Raw genomic sequence first — 21,640 nt, 5'->3', positions numbered from 1 at the left:
AAGAACTCAGCATAAGGAGATGAGTCAACAAGGTGCTGGCATCAATGGGAGCTGAGGACACTCAGCACTTTACAGGTCCATATCCTAAATAAGAAGTGCCAAACAAACCTCTGAAGTAACCTCAGTAAACTCAGTAGATGTACACCAGGGTTGTTTTTGGCCCTTGGACTGCAGCTCGTATTGGAAATGAATGGCACTTAAATGCAGGAGAAATAGATTTAATTTCCAAAAAGGATTAAATGCTACTTTAGTGAACAATACTATTGTTTTGTAGAAAATCAAAGACAATTGTTGCTAAGCCTTCCTGGACACAAAGGGCACATTAGTATTGGAATGTGAGGTAAACAGAGGAAATGTTTTATTGTTAGAAGTGATATATCCATATCAAATAAGCAAGGTATCAATTTCACGGCCAAAATTAGAAACTATGGTTTCATAAAGAAGTAGATGCCACTACTTTCACTAGAATGAAAAATTCTGGGTTTCTCCAGAGTTGCTTGGGCCCAGAATCGGCCAAAAGGAAAAAAAAAGTTATCCATTGAAGTAAATCCATTTTAACAGTAAAAAAAAAGCAAGCCAGAGCAAGAATGTGATTTCAAATTCAGAAGGGCCTCAATGGCTTCCTTTCTCTGCTCATGCTGAAGATCTGTCTTCTGCACCACAAGATAGGCAATGGTGTTGCCTACAGTTGAACTTTCCAATTAACTATTTTAATATGTCAAAAGATCAAAACTGATGACACTGTTTACATCACCTATATATCGAGATGGTGATCTTATTTTATTACCTCAGTCTCCCCATACTTCTACTGTAGTTCCTATGTCCCAGAAATCAGACTGGCAGGAATTCACAGGAAGATTTTTGTTCAGACAGACAGTCCTTCATTTATCCCAAGTGAGGAAGGAGCACCACCAACCAGCCAGTCTAAGCTTCATCCACAGACCTCCTGGAAGTCAGCTCAGCCAGATGTAAAACAAGAATTGCCTTCGTAGTTCTGTCTGTGTGAGAGCAGAACTGATAAAGGTCCAGACTTAAAAATGTTGAGACTTTGTGTAGTAAAGTAGTTACACTGCACTTACACTGCACTCACTGGTCCCAGGATTTCAAGGCTATCAAATCTAATGAGCTTGATTTGCTCCTGAGCAATCAACTATTTTGCCTCTGCTAAACACCAGTTCTCCTTTAGGATGTGGGCAAAATAGTAGAAGAAATTGCTCTCAACAACACAGAAATTCTTTTACCTAGATTAGGCAAGCCTTTGTGTTTTAACTGGGAGGAGTATCACAAAGGAGACCCTAGCATAAACTACAAAATCAGGTCTCCGAGAATTAATAAAATATTCCTAATTCTCAGCACTTAAAAATGCATTAATAGTTCCAACAGCTTGTGCCTGACCTCAGTGTTCCCTGTTGGTACAAACAAAGCTTTTGTTGCTATCACCAGCACCCACAACTATTGCAGATTCACTGAGAACAGGGCTCTGATTTGTTGCACTTCAGCAACTGGATGAGCCAGACCCATCTGGACCAAAACTCAGACAGAGCCAGCACCACTCTCAGCATTCCTGCTGAGGACACATGTTATGTAGCAAGCTGTTCTGCAGGCACACTGCTACTCACACAGCCCAGGACTCTACTATTAGTCACAAACTGTATTTTGTATTGGCATCTTGGGATACAGCGTTATCTAGGTTAACCCAAGATACTGATCAGCTATCCCAACCCAGACCCATCATTCCACATGCAAAAATTTTTCCATCTTCAATTAGTTCCACCCTCTAGAACTAGTTTACTGTCCTTTGAGGCATCTACCTCTAGGCATCTGTCCCTTCACAGGTAAACTTGTCATCTGATAATTACTTAGGAATTTTTTTCTATCTCAACTTCATCACCAGCTTAAACACAGACTATGTCAAGCTTCAGACTAGGCAATGAAAATATTGTTCAGCCTATTATTAAGGGAAATAATCAGGCTCTCTGATGACACAGTCATGACAAGAAAGGCTGTAAGAAACTTTAAATAAAAGTAAATGGACAATAAATAAATCCCAGAGCAAGTGCAAATGATCTCACCTGTGCAGATCCCAAGTCAACCTACTATATCGTACAGGAAGGGATTTCAGATACACTCAGCAATCATATTCAGACCAGAATTTTGCATACTGTGTATGTTTTGGTTGCTGACTTTTGAAAACCTGTCCTCAGTGTCTGAAGTGATACCTGATTTTTCAGGCTCATTAAAAAAATATATGTGGTAAGGCTATGGGGAACTTGAAGTCTTCAGTAAAGTCAAAATGTTCCATTCTGTATTCACAATATTTGGCAATACATGGTAATGCAATGTTGTTGTTTGTTTGGGGGTGTGGGGATTGAAATAATACTCTCAGAAAGGACACTCAGTCTCAACACATTATTTTCAAAACAACAGCTCAGGAAATAAAATATTAGCTTGCTATACAGAAACTTACTTGATTCATCCAGAATGTGTTTTTTAAAGTTACCTCGAATTCCTTAGTTTCATCCCTCAAAAACACAAAAGGAAATTTTAAAGCGTGCTACAAGTTAAAAAAAAAAACCTTGGAGAACCAAAGGACGCTTATTTGAAACAAGCTTTCATTTTGAGAAAAAAAAAAATTAATTTCTGATTTGGTAAATGATACCTAACAGCACAGCTCAAAAGTGTGTAACTTGATTCTTCATTTTTCTTTCAAAAAAAAAAACTTGTTTAGTCTGATGTGCAATAATAATAGACATTTGGCTTGTTCAGCTGTGAGCTCTGTTGAAGTTATACACTTACCCTTGTTGTACTTTCATACAATGATAACAAAGTCAGAGTAATGGGGCTAGCACAGAAATTTGAAGGGCTCCCATCAAGCAGCTACAGAGGAATGACCTGAGAAGTTCAGAAAGGCTTCAGAAAGATTTCAGAGGTTTCCACCCAAGTGCACTGAGGAGCTCAACATCATAATACAACAACAACCAGGTGGAGAAAGAGGAGAGGAAGAAGAAGTGCACTCAAACATAGGTGATGAAACTGCTCCCACCCAGATGAGGGCTACCAAGAACTTTACTGCCTAAATATATACCCTTTAAAGTATTGGTTGGACTTTCCTGGAGGGGTACACATACTGGGTACAACTAATTTTTAAAGACTTCTTGTTACTCTGAAACTGACCCGTAAATGTAAGATAATGTTTCATTTTATTTTTGATAAAGCAAGGGATACAGAAGCAAACAATAAAACAAACTACAGAATGAGTCCTCATACCAAATCATTTTGTATGCCTCAAAATTCATGCCTAGATAAACCTCTCTGTGTAAACTACAAGGAGGAAAAAATTAAGGCAACCCAGAGTGATGTAAATTACCTCACTGGCACAGGCATTGCTTGGGAAAAGGAATACCTTTGTACTACCTTTATTACAGGCATTTCTTCCATCTAGAGAAAACTGTTTCTACCTCCACAGTGGGCTTTATCACCAAAACTCTAGAGGATTTGGTTTCATTAAATAGAATGAGGAAGGAAAAAAGGTTTCTATGTAGATAATCCCCAGCTCCCAAAGTTCAGTTCCACAGGGCTTTTATTATTTCCCTGGAGGAAGCAATCTATTCTACAGACATTAATATTTTGGTGTTTAAACACAAAAGCTTTGTCACACAACACAATGTAGAGTTTCAAAGCAATGCAAACACTGTTCAGTCTGCACAACAGCAAAGAGCTGATATCTATTTCAGTCAATTTAACTATAAAGTTGCCTGCAATGCTTACTAGCATGCAAAACTTACATAAGATATCCTGTGTTATCTCAAACAGCTCTTTTGTAGCTGGAAAGATGGAAATGGAAAATATCAATGACTCTCTATCCATATTCTTAACAAGACTTTCTAACAAAAAAAAATGCATACAACAAAGAGGCACAAATAACGTTAATTTAAAAAGACAGAATTGTGTTGTCAAGTTGTGCAAGAGAAGTATCACTTGCATTTTAATGCAAAGCTTCTAGTGGATTTTCCTTCCATTCATACAGTCAGAGAACAGAAAGCTGTTTGGTGCACATGGGTATCTGGAATTTCTGAATTGGTTCAAGGGATGGGTTCACCAGATTTAATATAATTTGTTCTTCGTAAGCCCGCATGAAAAAATTGGTAGAAAATGTAGTGAAGCTAGTTGATAACTCAGAAGATCCTGGAAAGATACACCTGATAAACCAGCACAGCACCAATTGTTGCAATCAGGTCACGCACCATTGTTTATTAGATACCGACCCCACCTACATGACAACATATAACTTCACATATAACGTAACTTTATCTCTTCCTTAAAAGCATATATTTCAGACCCAAACATAGATTTCACACAAAAAATAAGTTTCTTCTTCCCAAGTCATATTTTGCTTTGTTTTTAATATGTCTTGTACAAAACCAACAGTTTCATTGCCTACTTCCAGGAACAGTTTATAAAAAATATGTTTAATGTGTTAAATATTATTGATATTATAGTGAATCCTGACTGTGGATTAAGTTACCTCTGTAAACAGAGTAAATAATTCTAATGTCTACTTGAAAGCATACAGTGTGCTACTTTTCATGGCTAATTGTTAATAATAATGTTAATATACAACAAATTAAAAGACAGTATACAACATACTGGAAAAAAAAATGAGAAAGTCTGACTTCTAGGCAGCTTAGGAGAAAGAGGGGAGAAAAAAACTAACAGTGCACCTGGCTTATTACAGGGCAATTGCTGCTGCAATTCTTTGAACCTACTGATGACAGGAACAAATTTTTTAAAAAGTCACATAAGCAAAAATGCAAAAAACAAGGAAGACATGAAGACAAATGTCTAAGAGAAAACTCTCTTTTTCCCATATATCATTAATTTTTCATTCTGAAATCTAAGAATAAAACATCTTAAACTTTAAGGTATTTAGATTTCCCCAGGGTTTCAGTGGGTAATGAAACAACTATTTTTCAATGTCTTCCTGCAGAAAGCAGATGATCTATGATGCTTCCTGAGTAAGGGCTGCAAAATGCTAAACAAATCCAGCAAACAAACACAAAAAGAGGAATCAATACACCAGCAGAACCAATTTCAGAACCAATTTGCCAGGGCATGACAGTCAGGAACATTGGCCACAGTCTTTGGGAACACATGTGACTTTTTATTCTTTCACTACTACAGAGGATCATCATAAACAAACCCCAAAGGATACATCCCTTAGAAGCAATCTCAGAGTCTTTCTGGCCAGAAAATTCCACATTAGTATGTACACTTTAAACTGCAGGTTTAGGGGGCCCAGTATCAGTGGTAGAGCTAGAAGACAGACATTCTTTTTGCTTAGGAAAACAACATTGGAAGAAGCAGGATGGCATAGAAGTTACCAAACACAAATGGACCTACTCTGCTCAGGAGATTCCTGATGACAGAATAGATTCCTTAGAAACTGCACTTGAACAAAAGCCTTGCCAAACAGAAAGCCAGCATTTTAACAAAAGCCATCACTTGCACAGGGTGAATGTGCCCACAGCACAGATGTCTTCGAGCAGTTTCACTGCCAAAGGACACAGCCAAATGCAAAAGCAGCTTTTCCTCATTTGTGCTTGCAAACACAGGATTCTGTGGGCATAGCTAGCACTCAGGCACTTTACAAGACCTAGTCTTCAAAATGCTGTGTACTGTTTCTTTCTAAACTTAGTCCACTATGGCATTTTAAAAAGAAAAGCAAAATAAATTCTATGTGGGAAAAATGGCTGTCCAAATTTTCCTTGGTGTCCAAAGTCCCAAAAAAAAAAAAAAAAACCCAAAAAAAACCCCCAAAAAACTCAAACCTTCATATTTGCAAACCATTGTTACTTCATTATGATTTTCATTAAAATGGAAACAGTTTAACCAGAAAATAATTAGTCTGCTGGAGTCCCTTTAATGAATATACATTTGTATCTGAAGTGGCGCAATTTACCTTGAAGAAGCCCATTGCAAAAGACAAATATCAAACACTGTTGAACATCCACACACACATTTGCATCACAGAGGGGTTTTCTACCATTACTTCAAAACCTGAAAAAGTCTAGAGATACTATTCTAAATAGTCCATTACTATAGCCCAAAGAATGAACAATAGGAAAGGGAATAGGAGAGGACAGAAGTAAAAGGAAGGGCTAGCTTGACTTTACCCAACACTGTTGAAGGCCAGCAAGCCATTGATATGTGGTTACACAGACAAGAGCACAGAAAGACTGCAGAAGAAATATACTGCTCAAGAAATTATAGTTATTATAGAAATTGTACCTAATAACAACCCCTGTTTGTGAAGGGAGAGGCGCAAACAGAGATGGGGAAAGAGTCCTGGATGTCACCCACTTGTTCACCTTTCTGCTTATGGCTATTTACAGTGGGCAGTTCCTGAGTCACCACACAATGGCTCATACAATGTGGCCAATTCCAGTTGCTGAAGTGAGCCTGTCCAGTTTAAATGGCAATTCTTCCAGCAACAGCACAAATGCACTTCATTAACACTCTCACTGCTGGGCTCCCAAGTGACATGCACTTAAGTGCCTGTATTTCACTGGAAATCAATGACAGAGCTGCCAGCATGCCTGAGGGTCAGTGATTTTTTTCCTTGTCATGGCAAACCTGCATGAAGACACGAGAATGGCAACTGTCTTTTTGTTCAAAGATATGCATTCTAGCTTAATCCACCTCTCCTCGTTATTTAATTGGAGCTGGGGCTTTTTAAAACTAATCTTGGAGTCATTTCGCCAGTAGCTTTCCAATAGGAGTCATGCTTTCAACATCATCTGAATAGTTATCTCGACTCTTAAATTCATGTCTTCTTACCTGATAACATATTATCTGTTTTTATTGAAGGAAACTTCAAAGTCATTTCATGTTTGTGCCTGTGAATCATCAGATGATCCTCTGTTGGAAAACGCTGTCAGGCAAACACAGAAAAAGAGAGAGGAAGAGAGAAAAAAAAAGAAAAAAAGAAGAATTTAATTCTCTAATAAACTTTTGGCATTGGACAGAATTTAAAAATGAGAGACAGAAAGAAATTTATCCAGCTAGAAATGTGTCCAAATGGCACAGGAAACAGAATATTTGAAAATACAAGTGAGTATGAATAACAAATAGCTGTACTTGATTTAGTAACACATTTGCTGCTGTGCTGTCTGGGATGAAAAACCGTAAGGTGTCATTCAACTGCTTGAAAACAATTACAAGTTTTAGATTCTAAGGGTCCCAGACACCCACTCCAGCTACCACAGCCTCACAAGTCACCACGTGCCTGAGCATCTGCCATAGCTGCTGTTCTGTATGCTCTTAGCCCACGGCAAATGCTAAGTAATGAGGCAAATCTTAAATCACTTTACTGGATTTTTCTGCTTTTGTGTCTTTCTGCAACATATATCTGATGAATAGCTATAAAAGTAACTAAATAAGCCAGCTTTTTTTCTAATCAAAAGTATTCAGGCAATACACATCTTTAATTTTGGAAATATCTGATACTTTGACTTGATTTGAAGTGGCAATTAAATGGTGCACAGTTTTATAGCAACTAGTTATGATCCTTTATGATACTAAATTAAATCACTCTCTTTTGTCAAGCAGAGAAGGTGGAGAGATGTTTTTTGTAAGAAACTAATCAATGTGTTAAGTTTGTTTTACAATCTGATTATAGACTTCTAGAAGAAATAACTTCTTTTGAACAAAACCAAGACGATACAAGCTTGAATAAATGCTCAAGCACTTGCACATTTGGGCTCAAACAGCAGAATGATTCTGGAAAGTTTCCTTCACCAGAATGTGCACACACAGACCTTTGCTACTGAGATGGCTTCAACTGGGTTATTTCAGGACTATCAAAAGCCAAAAGTAGTATCACTGAGGCTTGAGGAAAAAAAAAATTAAAAGCAGCTCTTTAAAGCAGCAGGAACATAGGAGACAAAAAACAATGACAACAACAGAGGTAAAGGGACCTAATGCTTTCAACACAGTATACTCTTGGCTAAGTGACTTCGCTTCTGGCTATAGCATAAATAATTGCCATATGTTACACCTTCTGAGCATCTCTCTAAACCCATAGACAAAGCAGCATAAAAAATGGAATTGAATTCTCTGGGAAAAAAAAAAAAAGAAAAAAAAAACAGAACAAGAAAAAAAATCCCAAAGATCTTTTTCTCACTGCGAAATTCTGGTTCTCTGCTTACTCATCTGGAAGAAATGCAGCATTAGGAATTTATGTTAAGAACAAAGAGAATATCTGCGAAAGACTTTGCTCAATGAAATCGTGAAGGGGGAAAAAAGACCCTATATTTATTTATCTTGAAAATGGATTTTCCTTCATGGATGCCATGCTCTCTCTTCATCGTGAAATCAGCCAGCTTAAACAGGGTGTGAGGCAACAGAGGAGAAACTGTTCCTCCAGCCCAGACTCCTCTGTCTTTTTTCTAGGTCTACTTTCTTCCTTGTGCTTCCTTGTGTTGACTCTATCAGTCCTCAGCACACATCTGCATGGGCCAAGAGAGAAGCCAGTCCCCACCAGCTTAGCTTGACAGCAGCTCTGCATTATGCACTTATGTCAAGTCCTCATTTATTATAAACAGGGGTCATGTTGGGGAATGGGAAGTTAAATGTTTTTTAAAATGGATATCACATCTACATTGTTCATCTTTCCAAATTTTAATAGCATGAAACCAAACTTGCTCTCTGAAAACCTAAGAGAGCTTGTCTGGATTAGCTTCTTCTCCACTGAGGAAACTAATTAAGAGCTGACATGAAAACACTCAAGTCCACTGATTTCAGTGGAATTTAGTTTCAAAAGGGTAAATAAACATCACAATTAAACTTAGATACTTTTATTCTACCTCTGTGACAGAATGATGAAAGTTTAACTCCGCATGTGGAAATCTAAAGGGACATATTCTCAGCTGAGGGATAATCCAAAAGATGCACTCTGCCTCCCAAAGAAACCTCCCTCTTTATGAAACAGCAAAGCCACTCAGCCAGTTGTTAACTGGACTGAAGGCTTCTGCCTCTCCTTATTTCAGCTCTTGGCAAAATCAACCCCTACACTTCATTAACAGTCACCCATCCCTCTGCAAGAAGAACCTAAAGAATTGTCAATACCTCAGCCAGCTGAAAACTCCCAACATACAGTTGAAAGAGGGAAAGAAAAGTTCACTAATTAAGAGAGGAGGACTCTGGAAAATGGGTACGTTGTATCACATGACAGGGATGCACACGGGAAGCCTATGGCAAAAGCCTAAAAGACTCACTTGTCTGGAGATTTTATTCACAAGTTTTTGTTACTAAAACAAATTAGGGTCAGAAGTGCCACACATGGAACTTTCCTCATCACTGCATGTGGGGGAACTTCCCTCACCACTGCAAAATCCCTGAAAAAACCACACACACCCCAGTTCAAATCTCAGCAGGTAAAATCTTTGTCACTTCAGGTTTTTTTTAAGCTCATTAAAAAGCTAATGTTACAGGTCAGGATTTACCCTTGGAGACATATGGCAGAACACCAGTCAACAGGAGAGGAATCCCAAATGCACATCCTGGGGCAAAAATTTATCTACAGGCTGTGTTTTCCACAGAAAATGTTTAGTAGGAAGGTGTCTTAAAGATAAAATAAATACATAAATAAATAAAAATCAGCTAATAAGATATCATTGTATTTAAGTATTTAAAACAGAAAAAAAAAATGCAAGGAGGGTTAGGGCCTCCCAATAGCAATGTAGTATATTCATACGGCTCAGCAGAAGACAAATAAATGTGTCCTGCCTAATGTGTCCTCTCTTGATAGTCCCTACAGGAATCTGCAATACATGACACATTAGGCTTTGGGATGAGAAAAGGCACAGAAGCAGCTTGAGGAGCACTTGTATCAGCTCTCTTTTGACTGGCTGCTGTATTTGCTTGAAATATTTTGTAATATTGTCTTGTGGGAAAGGAGAGAATCAAGGGGAAGCAGGTCTTAAAAAAAAAAAACACACAAAAAATCCCTCACACACATATTATTATTAGACATGTGTTAATATATCAGGAGGCATTATACAAGCCAGAGCTAGTGCTGAGGACTCAATTAATATCACTGCTGACTCCACTCACCTGTGAGCAGCCTGGGGCACTGCAGACAAAAGGCCTCTCCTGCTCCAAGTTCATCTTTGATTCCTCATAAATCTACATGTTAAAAGGGGAAGGGGGAAAGAAAGGGAACCTATGAATATATAAGTTCTAAACTTCACACATGCATGCAACATACAGAAATGGCAGTTTGTGCTTTTATTTCAAACTCCGCAAACAGATCAGAAAAAAGTTTTCATACTCAGAGTACTAATTTTGCTAATATTCAGCAAGCTCTCTACAGTCTAAGTTCTTATTGCTCCTTCCTGAGCACCAATTTACTTTTAAGAAAGAAATAAAGTTCGGCTTTCACAGCATAAATCTGCCTCAGAAAATAGCATATGTTCAGTGTTGTTATTAGGTAAGACTGTCTCTTCTCAGAAGTATCTTGAATTAAAGGTTTTTACCTTTCCTCCTTCAGTTCCTGCTGAACAACATTAAAACCAGACGTCTAGGTTACTTCTGAGAAAGAGCCCACTTTTTGAAGTTCTGCATCCATACTGTCTGATATTAATAGCTTAAATACATTACATACATCCTCTCTCCATGCACACAAGGTAACAGTGCATCCCCATCCTTTACAAGGTCAACTAGAGCCTCAGGAGCTTCAGCAGTGAAGTTTTGTCTAAAACTGCACTTCCACACAGCAGTTCCAGTCCTGTAACATTGAACTAAACCCCGGGGGAAAGCTCCCAAGTCTTAAATAAAGGTGAAGGATAAAACATTCACCCTCAGAAAGCAGTTATGCACCTGATTTTGAGTCAATATTAGGACAGCAGTGTCCCTGAGGGAAAAAAAAAAAAAAAAAAAAAGGTAGTAAAATTTTAGGGAGTAAAATAAGTAAGTCATTTATTTCAGAAATGTTTTCAGCCTGTTGGAACAACTGTTTTTACTAGCTAGAATGTAGTGACTGACCCATCTTAAAGCAGATTACTTATGTTTAGACATTCCCTGAAATCCCTTAAAACTCAGCCTCACCACAGCCTCTTTTAGAAAAATATCTGAGTGGTGTTTGGGTAATTTTTTCATGACCCAAGAGAAATATCTTGATGGAGAAGCAGAATTTGATTTCATAACTACAAAAATCTGCAGAGGACAGGTGGTAAAATTGCTCAAACCTACTGAAATTTTTTCAAGCTACAGTTCATTTTTCCTGTCATCAGAAGTATCTTTAGCATGCTTACAGCTGATAGTGTAATTCACCACTAACCAGTACATCAGCCAGACCCGTACTTGCAGCAATTATTTTCACTGGATGATACCATTTTCTTTTTAATTAAACTTCATTCTGGTGGACAACATTAGCCTGCCAGTATATTTTCCTAATTGTGACATTAAAAAACTCCCCTCTCTATGACTCCACTGACTCCTAGAAGCAGAATCCAGAAATTAAGGATTTCTACTTTCATTTGCCCTTCAATCTCCACAAGGACACTACTCCCAAAAGTTGATAATAAGCACCAACTGATCATGAGCATCTCTACCAACATCTGGCCTGAGACAAATGATAAAAAATACAATAAAGTGTCAAGAAAGGTCCTAACTCAGGCATAACTTATGTATCCACACAAGGCTAGAACTGAAATAACTAAAATTGTAGCTAATTTACTCCTTTAAGATTATTCATATCCTGTTTTGATTTAACTTACAGCTATGTTAAACTGAAATAGGATACTCATAATCAGAAATGAAAGAGTATATTCGTATACTAAAATAACTAAAGGTGTTAAATTACTTCTAATTTCAGTTATTTCAGTTCCAGACTGTGCATAGACAAGCTCTTCAGAGATGAAGCCATAAAAATATTCTGAATTACACTATCCTGTCTGAAAAAAAACAAGCAGCAGAGAGATAACTGACTAGAAAAACAAACCCCTGCAAAAAACAAAACCAAAACCTCCAGCTAAGTTAGATTTTTAAATCCACCTCTATATACGAGTTGCGACCCCAGGCATGTTGTCTTTCCTAAAGACAACTTTTTCCTTTACACAGAAAGAAAAGAAAAAAAAAAAAGAAAAAAAAATGGAGCTACTCATGGATAATGAAAGGCTTTATTTAATATCTCAATTGCTCCTGCAACTGAAGCACTGCCAAAGATTTGTGTTACCCCTTTTTCCCCTCCTCAGGGGACAGTGACAACAGCATTTTCAATAGCAAAACAACAGATGAGACTCAGTAAAAGAAAACAACACAGTTACAATTCTGGTCCCAAGTGTCCAAGTGAATTTCAAAACATTACCAGGAATTATTTGAAGTTTGATTTCTTATTGAGTATTGCAAGTCTAAGACTTCCCTCCCCACCCTGAGCTTGACCTTTACTCCTGAATCCATCAGTGCATGCTCTTATAACAATTAAATTACACTCACAGTTATCTAGTAGATAAGCATGGACTAAGCACCAAAATAACATATTAGATGAGGACTAGAATCCTGAGTGCAGGGATCAGCTCCAGGAAATCGACTATAAGAAACCATGGATTTGTTGTTTACTCTCAGAACCTGGAAAAGGCGTCAGATTCAACATCAAATTGTTTTCCCCAAATGTACAAGCAACTGCTTATTTCCATGAGAACCATTTTCTGCAGACACTGAGCATAAAACAAGCAATAATCCAGAGTGGCTGTATCACCTTCACTCCAAGGTGCTGTCTGGCAGAGCCTGACCTATATAATGTGTTACCAGGTAGCACAGTGCCCTCAAGACAAATTGCAGAATTGGTGTTTACATGTGGTGCAATCACTGCAGTTGAGACTGTGTTACAATTGACTCTCTTACAACAGTACATCAGTGGAAGAAGCTGCCTGCTGCCTACACTTTTTGCAAGTGTCTGGTGCTTGGTTATCATATGGCAGTAATTCCAGTGTTGTGCTTGAATGTTGACCAGAAACGAGCAGCTGAAATTCCGGGCTGTGAGCGTGAACCTCCTGCATGCCTCAATCCCACTGAACTCTGCAAAAGCTGCGGATGCACCAGCACCACCCCAGGTTTGCAGCAGGATGGGGGCTCCCAGCAGCAGAAGTGTTCTGGTTGTGCACAGCACAGCTTGCACAGCATCCTTCTCAGGATGCAGGCAGGCATCTCCCATCCTTCAGCTCAGACAGCTGCACACAGCCTCTGGCACACACTTCTCTTCACGTGTCTCACGTGTGCTGCTGGCCCACACAATCCGCGTCTTCTTTTTCCACACTGTGTGCAGGTGAAGGAAGGAAATAGCACAACCAATGGCAACATTTCCACTTCACCTAATAAAAATATATCACAGCAGCCTTTCCATCTAAATTAAGGTGCTTATTAGCCTTTGGGATCTTAAAAATGCAAGTTACATTCATGCAACTCTTGTAGTACCACTAATAACCACTGCAATTAATGTACATGAAGAATATCAGACAAATCTATGATGAGTGTAAAGTTAAAAAATTTCTCCAGTCTGAATTTTTTGCTTCTGTTATCAATAGCTTAATTTATTCCAACTTTGTGACTTTTTTGAAGAAACAATCAAGGATTATAAATAAAAGCGAACACTATTATTGATATGTCAGCATTAGTTCTGATACTATTAACAATAGCCATAAGTGTATAATCCAGCAGAAATGGGGGCTGAATTTTAATAGACATGTTAACAACATCTGTCAGCATTTATTGCCCTATTGTGACCATGTAAAGAGCCTTATTGGCAGAATGTGTAAGTGAAGAAATCTGCTATGCTGTTGTAGCCTGCCATTCTTCTGAAATATCACTTTGCTCAGGAGAAGCTAAGGTATTCTAATTATAAAAAGAAATAAACAAAAATACAAGAGAAAGGCTTCTCCAACCTACGTCACGTGGTAGAGAAACAAGTTCTGTAGCAAGCCAAGATTTTTTTTCTACTCTCTGATTTTTGCATAAGAGTCCTCTAAGAAGTTTTTATTATAATTAATAAAACTGAAGCCCACAGTGAGGAATGCAAGAACATAACAAAGAAAAAAAGCAAACAGACGAAACAAAACCACTCTCAGAATGCACCAACAAACTACATCTCCTCTCAGCAGCATCCAGAGGGAAGTACCCCATGTCCTCAGGCTCCTCAAGGAGATTTTGCAGAGCCCCAGGATCATCTTTTCTGAACCAGAAAAACTGTTCTTACATCTAAGACCAAGAAAGCATGCTCCTTTCTGTCTCTCTCTCCCCCCTTTTTAAACTCAGCAGTAATCTTACTGCCATACTGGTAAAAACATCAAGCAGGCTTGTTTCCTGTTTCAATGTTATTCTTGAAGTGGGCTGCAGTAAGAATCTGATTTTCATTGGGCTATTATTATTTGCAGCTGTGTGACCTTTTTAACCCTGTTTTAAAAGTGACATTTCAGCCTTCAACCTCAAGCTGTCTAAATGTTGCAGGGTTTTCAGGCCTCTGATTAACAGAGGAAAAAGAACCAATGGGGAGGTGTATACTACAATGTGTCTAATGCAGGTCAGTGCACCCATCCTGCCATTTGCACAAGTGACTAATTACACTCTTATAAGCAACCTGTTTGTTGAAATTAATCACCTGGGTTCATGCTTGCAAGACAGGTTTCTTCAGCCTGGTGTGACCAAGGTCACTGAGATTTCCAAATACAGGTACAAAGCACAGGGCCTCTAGCGTTAGCAGGGGTATGCCAGAGACATGAGCAATAAATGAAGCATCACCTATTTTTTAGGGTCAGGGGCACAATGTTTAAAAAGTGAGAGGAGACATGGTTACACTGCACTTATGAATAGCAAAGAACCCCATCAGTGCATGCAGCCTTTTAAACTGCTAGTCATGGCTATTCAATACCATGCTCTTTATAGATAATTAGAGCGTTATTAGAAATGCTATTAAGACTTGTTGGTTTTGGAAGTGTAATACACGCAGGGTTAATGCCCACGGTTGTTCCCAAAACATACTTGCTTGAGCAAAGCCAATTTGAAGCAGCATTGTGCTGGAACGGTGCACAGTGGTTTTTCTCAGCGTGAGCTTTTCAGTGGAAGTGCTTGTTTTCTAAACCAGCATCACGCTTTCCACATGCAGGCATACAGGCTCATTATCACAGCCCTGCCTGCTTCAGCTGCTACAACGAAGGGTCTGTCAGCATTTCCATTAGAAACCCCCTGGTTTCAAGATTAAAGCATTTCCAAATGGTTCTGGATGTTGGAAAGCAATTTGTGTCTGCAGTTCCCAAGAAGGACTTTAATACAATGCACATTTGAGCTGGGGCTTGAGCCCTTGCTGGTACTCCAGTGAAGTTTTTGGGATTGCATTTATGACATTTATGTGTGGAAAAACACTCAGCTTGGTCCTTTACTCATTTATTTTAAAAGAAGAGAGGCCCATAAATCTTCACACAGAGTCGAGTGCTCTCAAAAAGCAGTTGATGTGTGAATTGCCTCAACAGCAAGCAGTCTTCCTTCGGTCTTTTCCCTGTGGCTGGCATCTGTGAAGTCACTAGCCACTGCCACACTTCAGGATTTTTTGCAAAAGGAGTATCAAAAATATTCTTTTTTTCATGCTTCTGAACACCCTAGTTCTTTTTAAATGGCCACATGGTTTACTTATTGCCTGCCCAAACAAAATCCAGTGCTGGGAAGGCTCCCAAGCAGTCCTAAGGTTTTGTCCCTTCTCTCTCTTACAGATATATCCACTCACCTTCAAATCAGCCAAGGGAGAAAAGTTTTTGGTCCCCTAACTCAGCATTTGTCAAGTAAAGCCCACTGTTTCTGTTATCAAAGAAAGCCAAATAGCTGCTTCCTGACTTTCTTCCGCTTATGCAGAGCTGCTTTCTTCTCAAAAAAGAGCATAACGGGGGATAACTAAAAGAATATGGGGCAAATATAGGATATTTCAAAGTGGAACAAAAATGAATGTTGGAAAACTCTGGAATTAAGGAGGTGGGGGAAATACAGGGAGAAAGAACCACAAGAGGACTGGGGGCAAGAAGACACCAGTGGCAATGAAAAAAAAAAAAAGTGGAAGGACTGCAAACCACTGAGGACTGGGCTGAGGAAGAGGAGGGGAGTAAAAGGATACCTCTGAAAAAGAAACTTAAAATAGAAAGCAGATGACCTACTGCCCTCCCACATAGCAGCAGTGTGAGAGCTCAGCACTGTGTATCACCCATGCAAGTATTTGGTGGAGGACACAATTTGTCCTCTGCACTCGATGATCAGTCTCTCAAGTTTAGTGGAAATGCATGAGTCTAAATAATTACATTTCTTGGACTCCCCATTTCAGTACAGGAAACCCACCACAGATGCACTTGCTATAGTCCAAATGGACTTGCTGTTTTACAGAAATGGCCATGGAATTATTAAGCACAGGCCACAGAAGACAAAAATGGAAATAGGAGAAAAGAGGTGAAAAGTGGCTTTAGAATGAAAACACACACAAAAAAAAAATACCTAGCCCTTTTGAAAACAGTTCATGAAAGTTATCTCAGCACAGAAATATTCTATAGGAGAAATAAGATCTTTATAGGGCAAGATGGCTATTACTTCAACTCTGGAAAAACACTTTGAGGAATAATGTGGTTATTTTGCACTCTGTGATTGGCCAAACAGGGCCAGCCTAACCTGGAAATGGCCCAGGCTTGTAGTTCTGCAACTGTCCCCCACTGATGGCATTTGCAGAACAACCCTAATACCTGCTGTCCCTAGCTACAAGTCTGAAACACATGAGAGACCAGACTGGAACCTCGCTGACAGCACCGAGGTTTGCTTAACTGAACAAGCAGCAGCACAAGCTGTACCAAGGTAAGGAAATGGCTGTATTCAACAACAGCATTTCACACACCAACAGAGAGAAACAATACCTGAAGCACTTCTCCATTTCCCCTACATGCAATTTTTCTGCTTTCCAGTGCTGGAAATTCAACAGCTAATTCAGACCTACTGAAGTGAAACCAGTATCTGTGTCTGTGCACTTGACAAATGTTATGGAGAACACCAAATGTCCATGGATAGTCAAACAGCATCTGAATGTCAAGTTTATCGCAACATGAGCAAATACTGTCATTGCGCTGCATCATCAGACATTTAACTGAAGTGCTCATGTCAGAAGACTAAGTTAGACATGAGGGTTTTGAAAGGGAGGGGAGGAAGAAAGGGAGGATGGAGGAAAAAAAAAGGGAGGGGAAGAGGAGGTAAAGCACGAGGGAAATGGGGAAAAGCAGAAGAAGGAAAGGAAGGAAGGGAGAAAAAGGAAGGGAGGAAGTGGGAAGAAAGAGGAAAGGGAGGAAAAGGAGGAAAGGGAATAAAGGGAGGAAAGGGAATAGAGGGAGGAAAGGGAGGGAAGGATGGGCTATGTTAGAGCAAGACTGAAAGCATCAAATGCTTTAAATGATGTACTACAAAAGGACTCTGCACTATTTTAAAAGTTTTAACACAGAGACTTCTTTTACCAGATGCATTGTGATAATACAGTATATAATATAATGAACCAGATGTACATGGTGATAATAATATAGTCCTTATTTAGGTCACTGTCCATCTCACAAATTGTTCTGCAGAACTGCAAAACAACTGCAGTAACACAAGTGACAGGAATCTTGTTTCAAGAGACCAGACCACCACTAATATCTAACATTTTAAAGGAAAAATGTATTTGCTCTGTTCTTTATGAGCAAGTCTTGGCTTCTCCCCGTATATGACAGAGTCCCTTGGGGCAAAGCATGTGCACAAAGAAGTTAAAACCACCATTAGCTGAAATCAATATTTACTACCAAACTCTTGAAAGATTTAAAGGAGAAGATACATGCAGAGAACACCATTCCAGGTTCATACAGTCATTACTGACATGGATCTGATAGCACCCACTCTCCCTCACGACCAATTTTTAGTGGATTACACACTTAAATACACTTCAGTGTAATATTTGATTAATTACAAAGTTGCTAATAATATAAGAATAGTCTGCTTAGAATTGCATTTACAGTTATTTTTCAGGCAAAGGGATAAAAAACAACAGAAAATTCTTAGCCTATGAGAAAGTCCACCCCAATTTTCATTCATCTTCAAAAGGTTACCAGTATTAAGTGAGGTGAATAGTCTGTCTTCTACAAACCCCTTCACAAACACAACCCCATTCCCGGAGCTGTGGCAGTCACTTTGCTTCATGTCCATGGTTCCTATGCCAAGAGGATTATCATGGGTGCATGAAAGAAAAACAATGAGTCTTCAGATCAGATTTACAAGTTAAGATGGTTCACCATGCCTATTGCTATGAAACAAAAAAACAAAAAAAGGAAAAAAAAAAACTACTTCAAGGAAAAAAAACAAGCATTATGCACTGGAGAAGATCTCCAGGAAGCCTGCAAAGGGCAGAAAAGGCAACTGCAACTGTGGCGAGAGATGAAGCCCATGATGCAGAGGGTGTCAATGATGAACTCCCAGTAACATCTGGCAAATAACCTAATCTTTTGGGACTTTCCAATGCTGGCAGATAAGTGTGTTGTCTGTCCCTTCAAAGGCTGACCTCATTTCTATCCTTGGGTTAATGGCATGCAAAGCTCTCTGCTACACTTACTTTTTCACTCTTCCCCCTGACCCAAAGAGTTATTATTAAACACCAAACAACTTTGCCAATTGTTGTAGTTTGCATACAATTTAATTAAGAGTTTTCCCTCCAGGAATAATATTGACTGAAGGTTTTTGTAGGGTTGTTTTGGTTTTTAAGTGTACTGTAACTTCAGTATGCTAATTGCTTTGGTTTACGATACACAAATAGATAAAAGAATTCACCTAACTTGCATGCAAATAAACACTTGGATTTCCAAAGGGAAGGAAGAAAAAAAAAAAAAAAAAAAAAAAAGAAAGCATAAAAGATATCCTGGGGGAAACAACAACATAAGGCTGCTTAGCTGACTTTCATACCAGAAGCAGTTAGGGGCTTTAACACAAGCTTTGAAAATTCTACCAGCCCAAATTTTCCTTCCATATTTTATTATATAAAATAGTGCCTCAACCAGAACTCTGCAAACAAACTTCAACATTTTATAAATAAAACTCCACAATTCTGTATGTTTAAAATAATTCTAAACTAGCACCAATCTCACTTTTTACTCTTTTTTTTTTCGCTTTACAGTTAACATATAAGACAGTTTAAGAATTTCATTACATAGAAAAATGAGGCTATTAATAAACCAGCTACAAGCCATTAATTATTAACTTTCACCAATTTTTAATTGCCATTTTTAAAGTTTTTTTTTTTTTTTTTAGTTGGGAATGTTCTCTCTCTCTCTGCAAAATGACCAAAAAAAAAAAATTCTGAATCAAACCTTCAGTGTTCACTGTTCCTAGCTATAAGATAAAATCCTCTGGGGTAACAAATCTCTGCCGAGAACACTAGCAGCCCACAGGTCCCCTCAGGCAGTACTCAGCACTAGAGAGTTTTGACACTAAAAACTGAAAACTGTTCTTTTCAGCCCTGACAAATCAAGGGCAGGCTGATTTGCAACACTTGAAACATTGTATGTTCATTGTGTGAAGCTGCTCACATCCTCAAATACACACACTTCATCTTCAGACACGTCTCTCACCAGTCATATAACTGGTTTTACTAACAGCAGTGTAAAAACCTAGTTTTGGTAAGTTTTATTTGGATTTAGGCTTATCCATACGTTTTTAGGAAATCAAAGATGGAATCATCTTGTTGTTAAAATACCTTCATAAAAATAAGAGGGTCTGAGTTCTGAGACTGGGTTAAAAAGCTGCTTTCAAATCATCCATTGCATTGAATACAGCACAGTGTATTTAGACTTTGAAAGGGCAGTACACAAATAAAGCAGTAAGCAAGTATTTGCTTGAACTAATAACCCAGAGGAAAAAATACACTCAAAGAAGCTTGCAAACATTAAAACAAGAGTTTAAATTTTCATAGAATTATAGAACATTTTGAGTCAAGAAGTATATCTAAAGGTCATCTAGTCCAACCCCCTGCAATAAAGTACAGACATCTTTTACTAGGTCAGAGCCCTCCAACCTGACCTTAAATATTTCCAGGGAGGGGGCATTCACCACCTCTCTGGGCAACCTGTTCCAGTATATAATCATCCTCATTGTAAAAAAATTCTTCCTTATACCTACCCTAGATTGATCCTTCTTCAGTTTAAAACCCATTAACCCTTGTCCTATTGCAACAGCCCCTGCTAAAAAGATTGTCCCCATAAGTTGTGGCCCACTTACACCTTACAACCACCTCTTTATGGAAGTTGTTTGTGAGACTGGAGTCTTCCCATTTAATAAATGAGTTAAAACTGTGAAGTAGAAGAATAAAAAAGCTTTCATTAACTATTGTTTCATTAACAATTGTTAATGAAAGCTTTTTGGGGGTGTCAAGGCAGGTATTTTAGACTCAGTCTTCTGGAGTACCTGAGGCGCCATCAGCAGTCCCAGGACATTGTCCCATGCAGATATCACCAACAAACAGTGCCATGCTGCAGGCACAGCAGCTCCCAGGGCTCTGAAGTCAGACACTACCAAGGCCCAGCACCAAAAACACCAGGAGCAGCAAGCAATGCCCTGGGCTGGCAGGATCAGCAGAGAAGCCCCTCTGCCCCTGCCATGACACAGGCTGGTGGCAGAGCCCCCGACAGCACTTCCAAACAGTCAGCACTGGAGAGAAGGCTGAGGACCATATGCCCCAGCAATTCAGCTACCTGATTTGGGAACGGAACAGAATGGCCCACAAACTGCCTGGCAGTCATCCAAAACAAAACAAAAAGCCCAGACCATTTTGTGCTGCTTCCCCCACCCTCCTGCAGACCCCCCAGCTAGGCTCTGGCTGCCTGCTCTGCCCTGGATGTGTCTGAAACCCTTGGGTCAAGCTTCTCAACCATTAAAGGCCTGGACCCAGGAGAGGGGCTAACTTTGATGGGAAGCCAACACAGGTCTTCAAAGGCTTTTCTGCAAATATGTGCTTTCTTTGAGCACAAAAGTGGTGATCCCTCTCCTCTCCTTGGGCGAGAATGCTCCAGAAGTACTCCTGAGGGCTGGAGGGGCTCTTCCAGTCCCCAGCACTAAAAATGCCCTGCAAATACCTTTGCTGCATGCGAGACAAACAAGTCTGCCTCCCTCTCCATACCTAGAAGAGTAGCTCAAACATCAGCATCTCAGAGGAGCTCCAGGTTAGACAGAGATGGGCCAATGCCCATGGCTGGGGCTGCTCTGGTTGTTCCCTGGCTAGGGAGGTGGGATGGATCCTATCCTGACACCCTGATGAGCCCCCTGAGGCTCTCAGCCCCAGGGAGACAGAGCTTTTCTGGTGGACTCCACTGGAGAGCTCAGCCCAAGGCACTTGTGGGGATGCTGCTCAGCTGCTGCTCCCTTGGGAGCACTCCGACAACAGCTCTGTAACAAACCCAGACAGCTTATACAGCCTGTGTACTTCTGCCTAGTCAGACATCTAGCCCTACCCCAAAGAATGAGAGATTTGGGATTCGGAAGGGGCATAAATGCACCTATTGCTCCACCGGACTTGACAAGAAGGGGACATCTGACATGGACTTCCATCCTGTCCTCA

General features: G+C 39.4%; 1 protein-coding gene across 4 annotated transcripts in view; it reads right to left on the bottom strand.

The window, feature by feature from the left end:
- The window catches only part of CREB5 (cAMP responsive element binding protein 5), a 257,668-nt gene that overhangs the window by 204,374 nt on the left and 31,654 nt on the right, over positions 1-21,640 (bottom strand). For 3 of the 4 annotated variants that reach the window (XR_012054560.1, XM_032746734.3, XM_072925667.1), the window contains 2 exons: positions 10,114-10,185; positions 6,838-6,931 (listed from right to left, as the gene is read on the bottom strand). The exons of the other annotated variant lie outside the window; for it this stretch is intronic. Coding sequence is in view for 2 of the 3 variants with exons in the window: in XM_032746734.3 (XP_032602625.1) it covers positions 6,838-6,931; positions 10,114-10,185 (166 nt within the window). In the remaining variant the exon portion in view is untranslated. The remainder of the gene's footprint in view (positions 1-6,837; positions 6,932-10,113; positions 10,186-21,640) is intronic. 4 annotated transcript variants of the gene reach the window in all.

Source organism: Taeniopygia guttata, chromosome 2 (assembly GCF_048771995.1).
Source record: "Taeniopygia guttata chromosome 2, bTaeGut7.mat, whole genome shotgun sequence".
Taxonomy (NCBI): domain Eukaryota; kingdom Metazoa; phylum Chordata; class Aves; order Passeriformes; family Estrildidae; genus Taeniopygia; species Taeniopygia guttata.
Note: the sequence above shows the minus strand (reverse complement) of the source record. Positions and strands in the feature narration are given on the sequence as shown.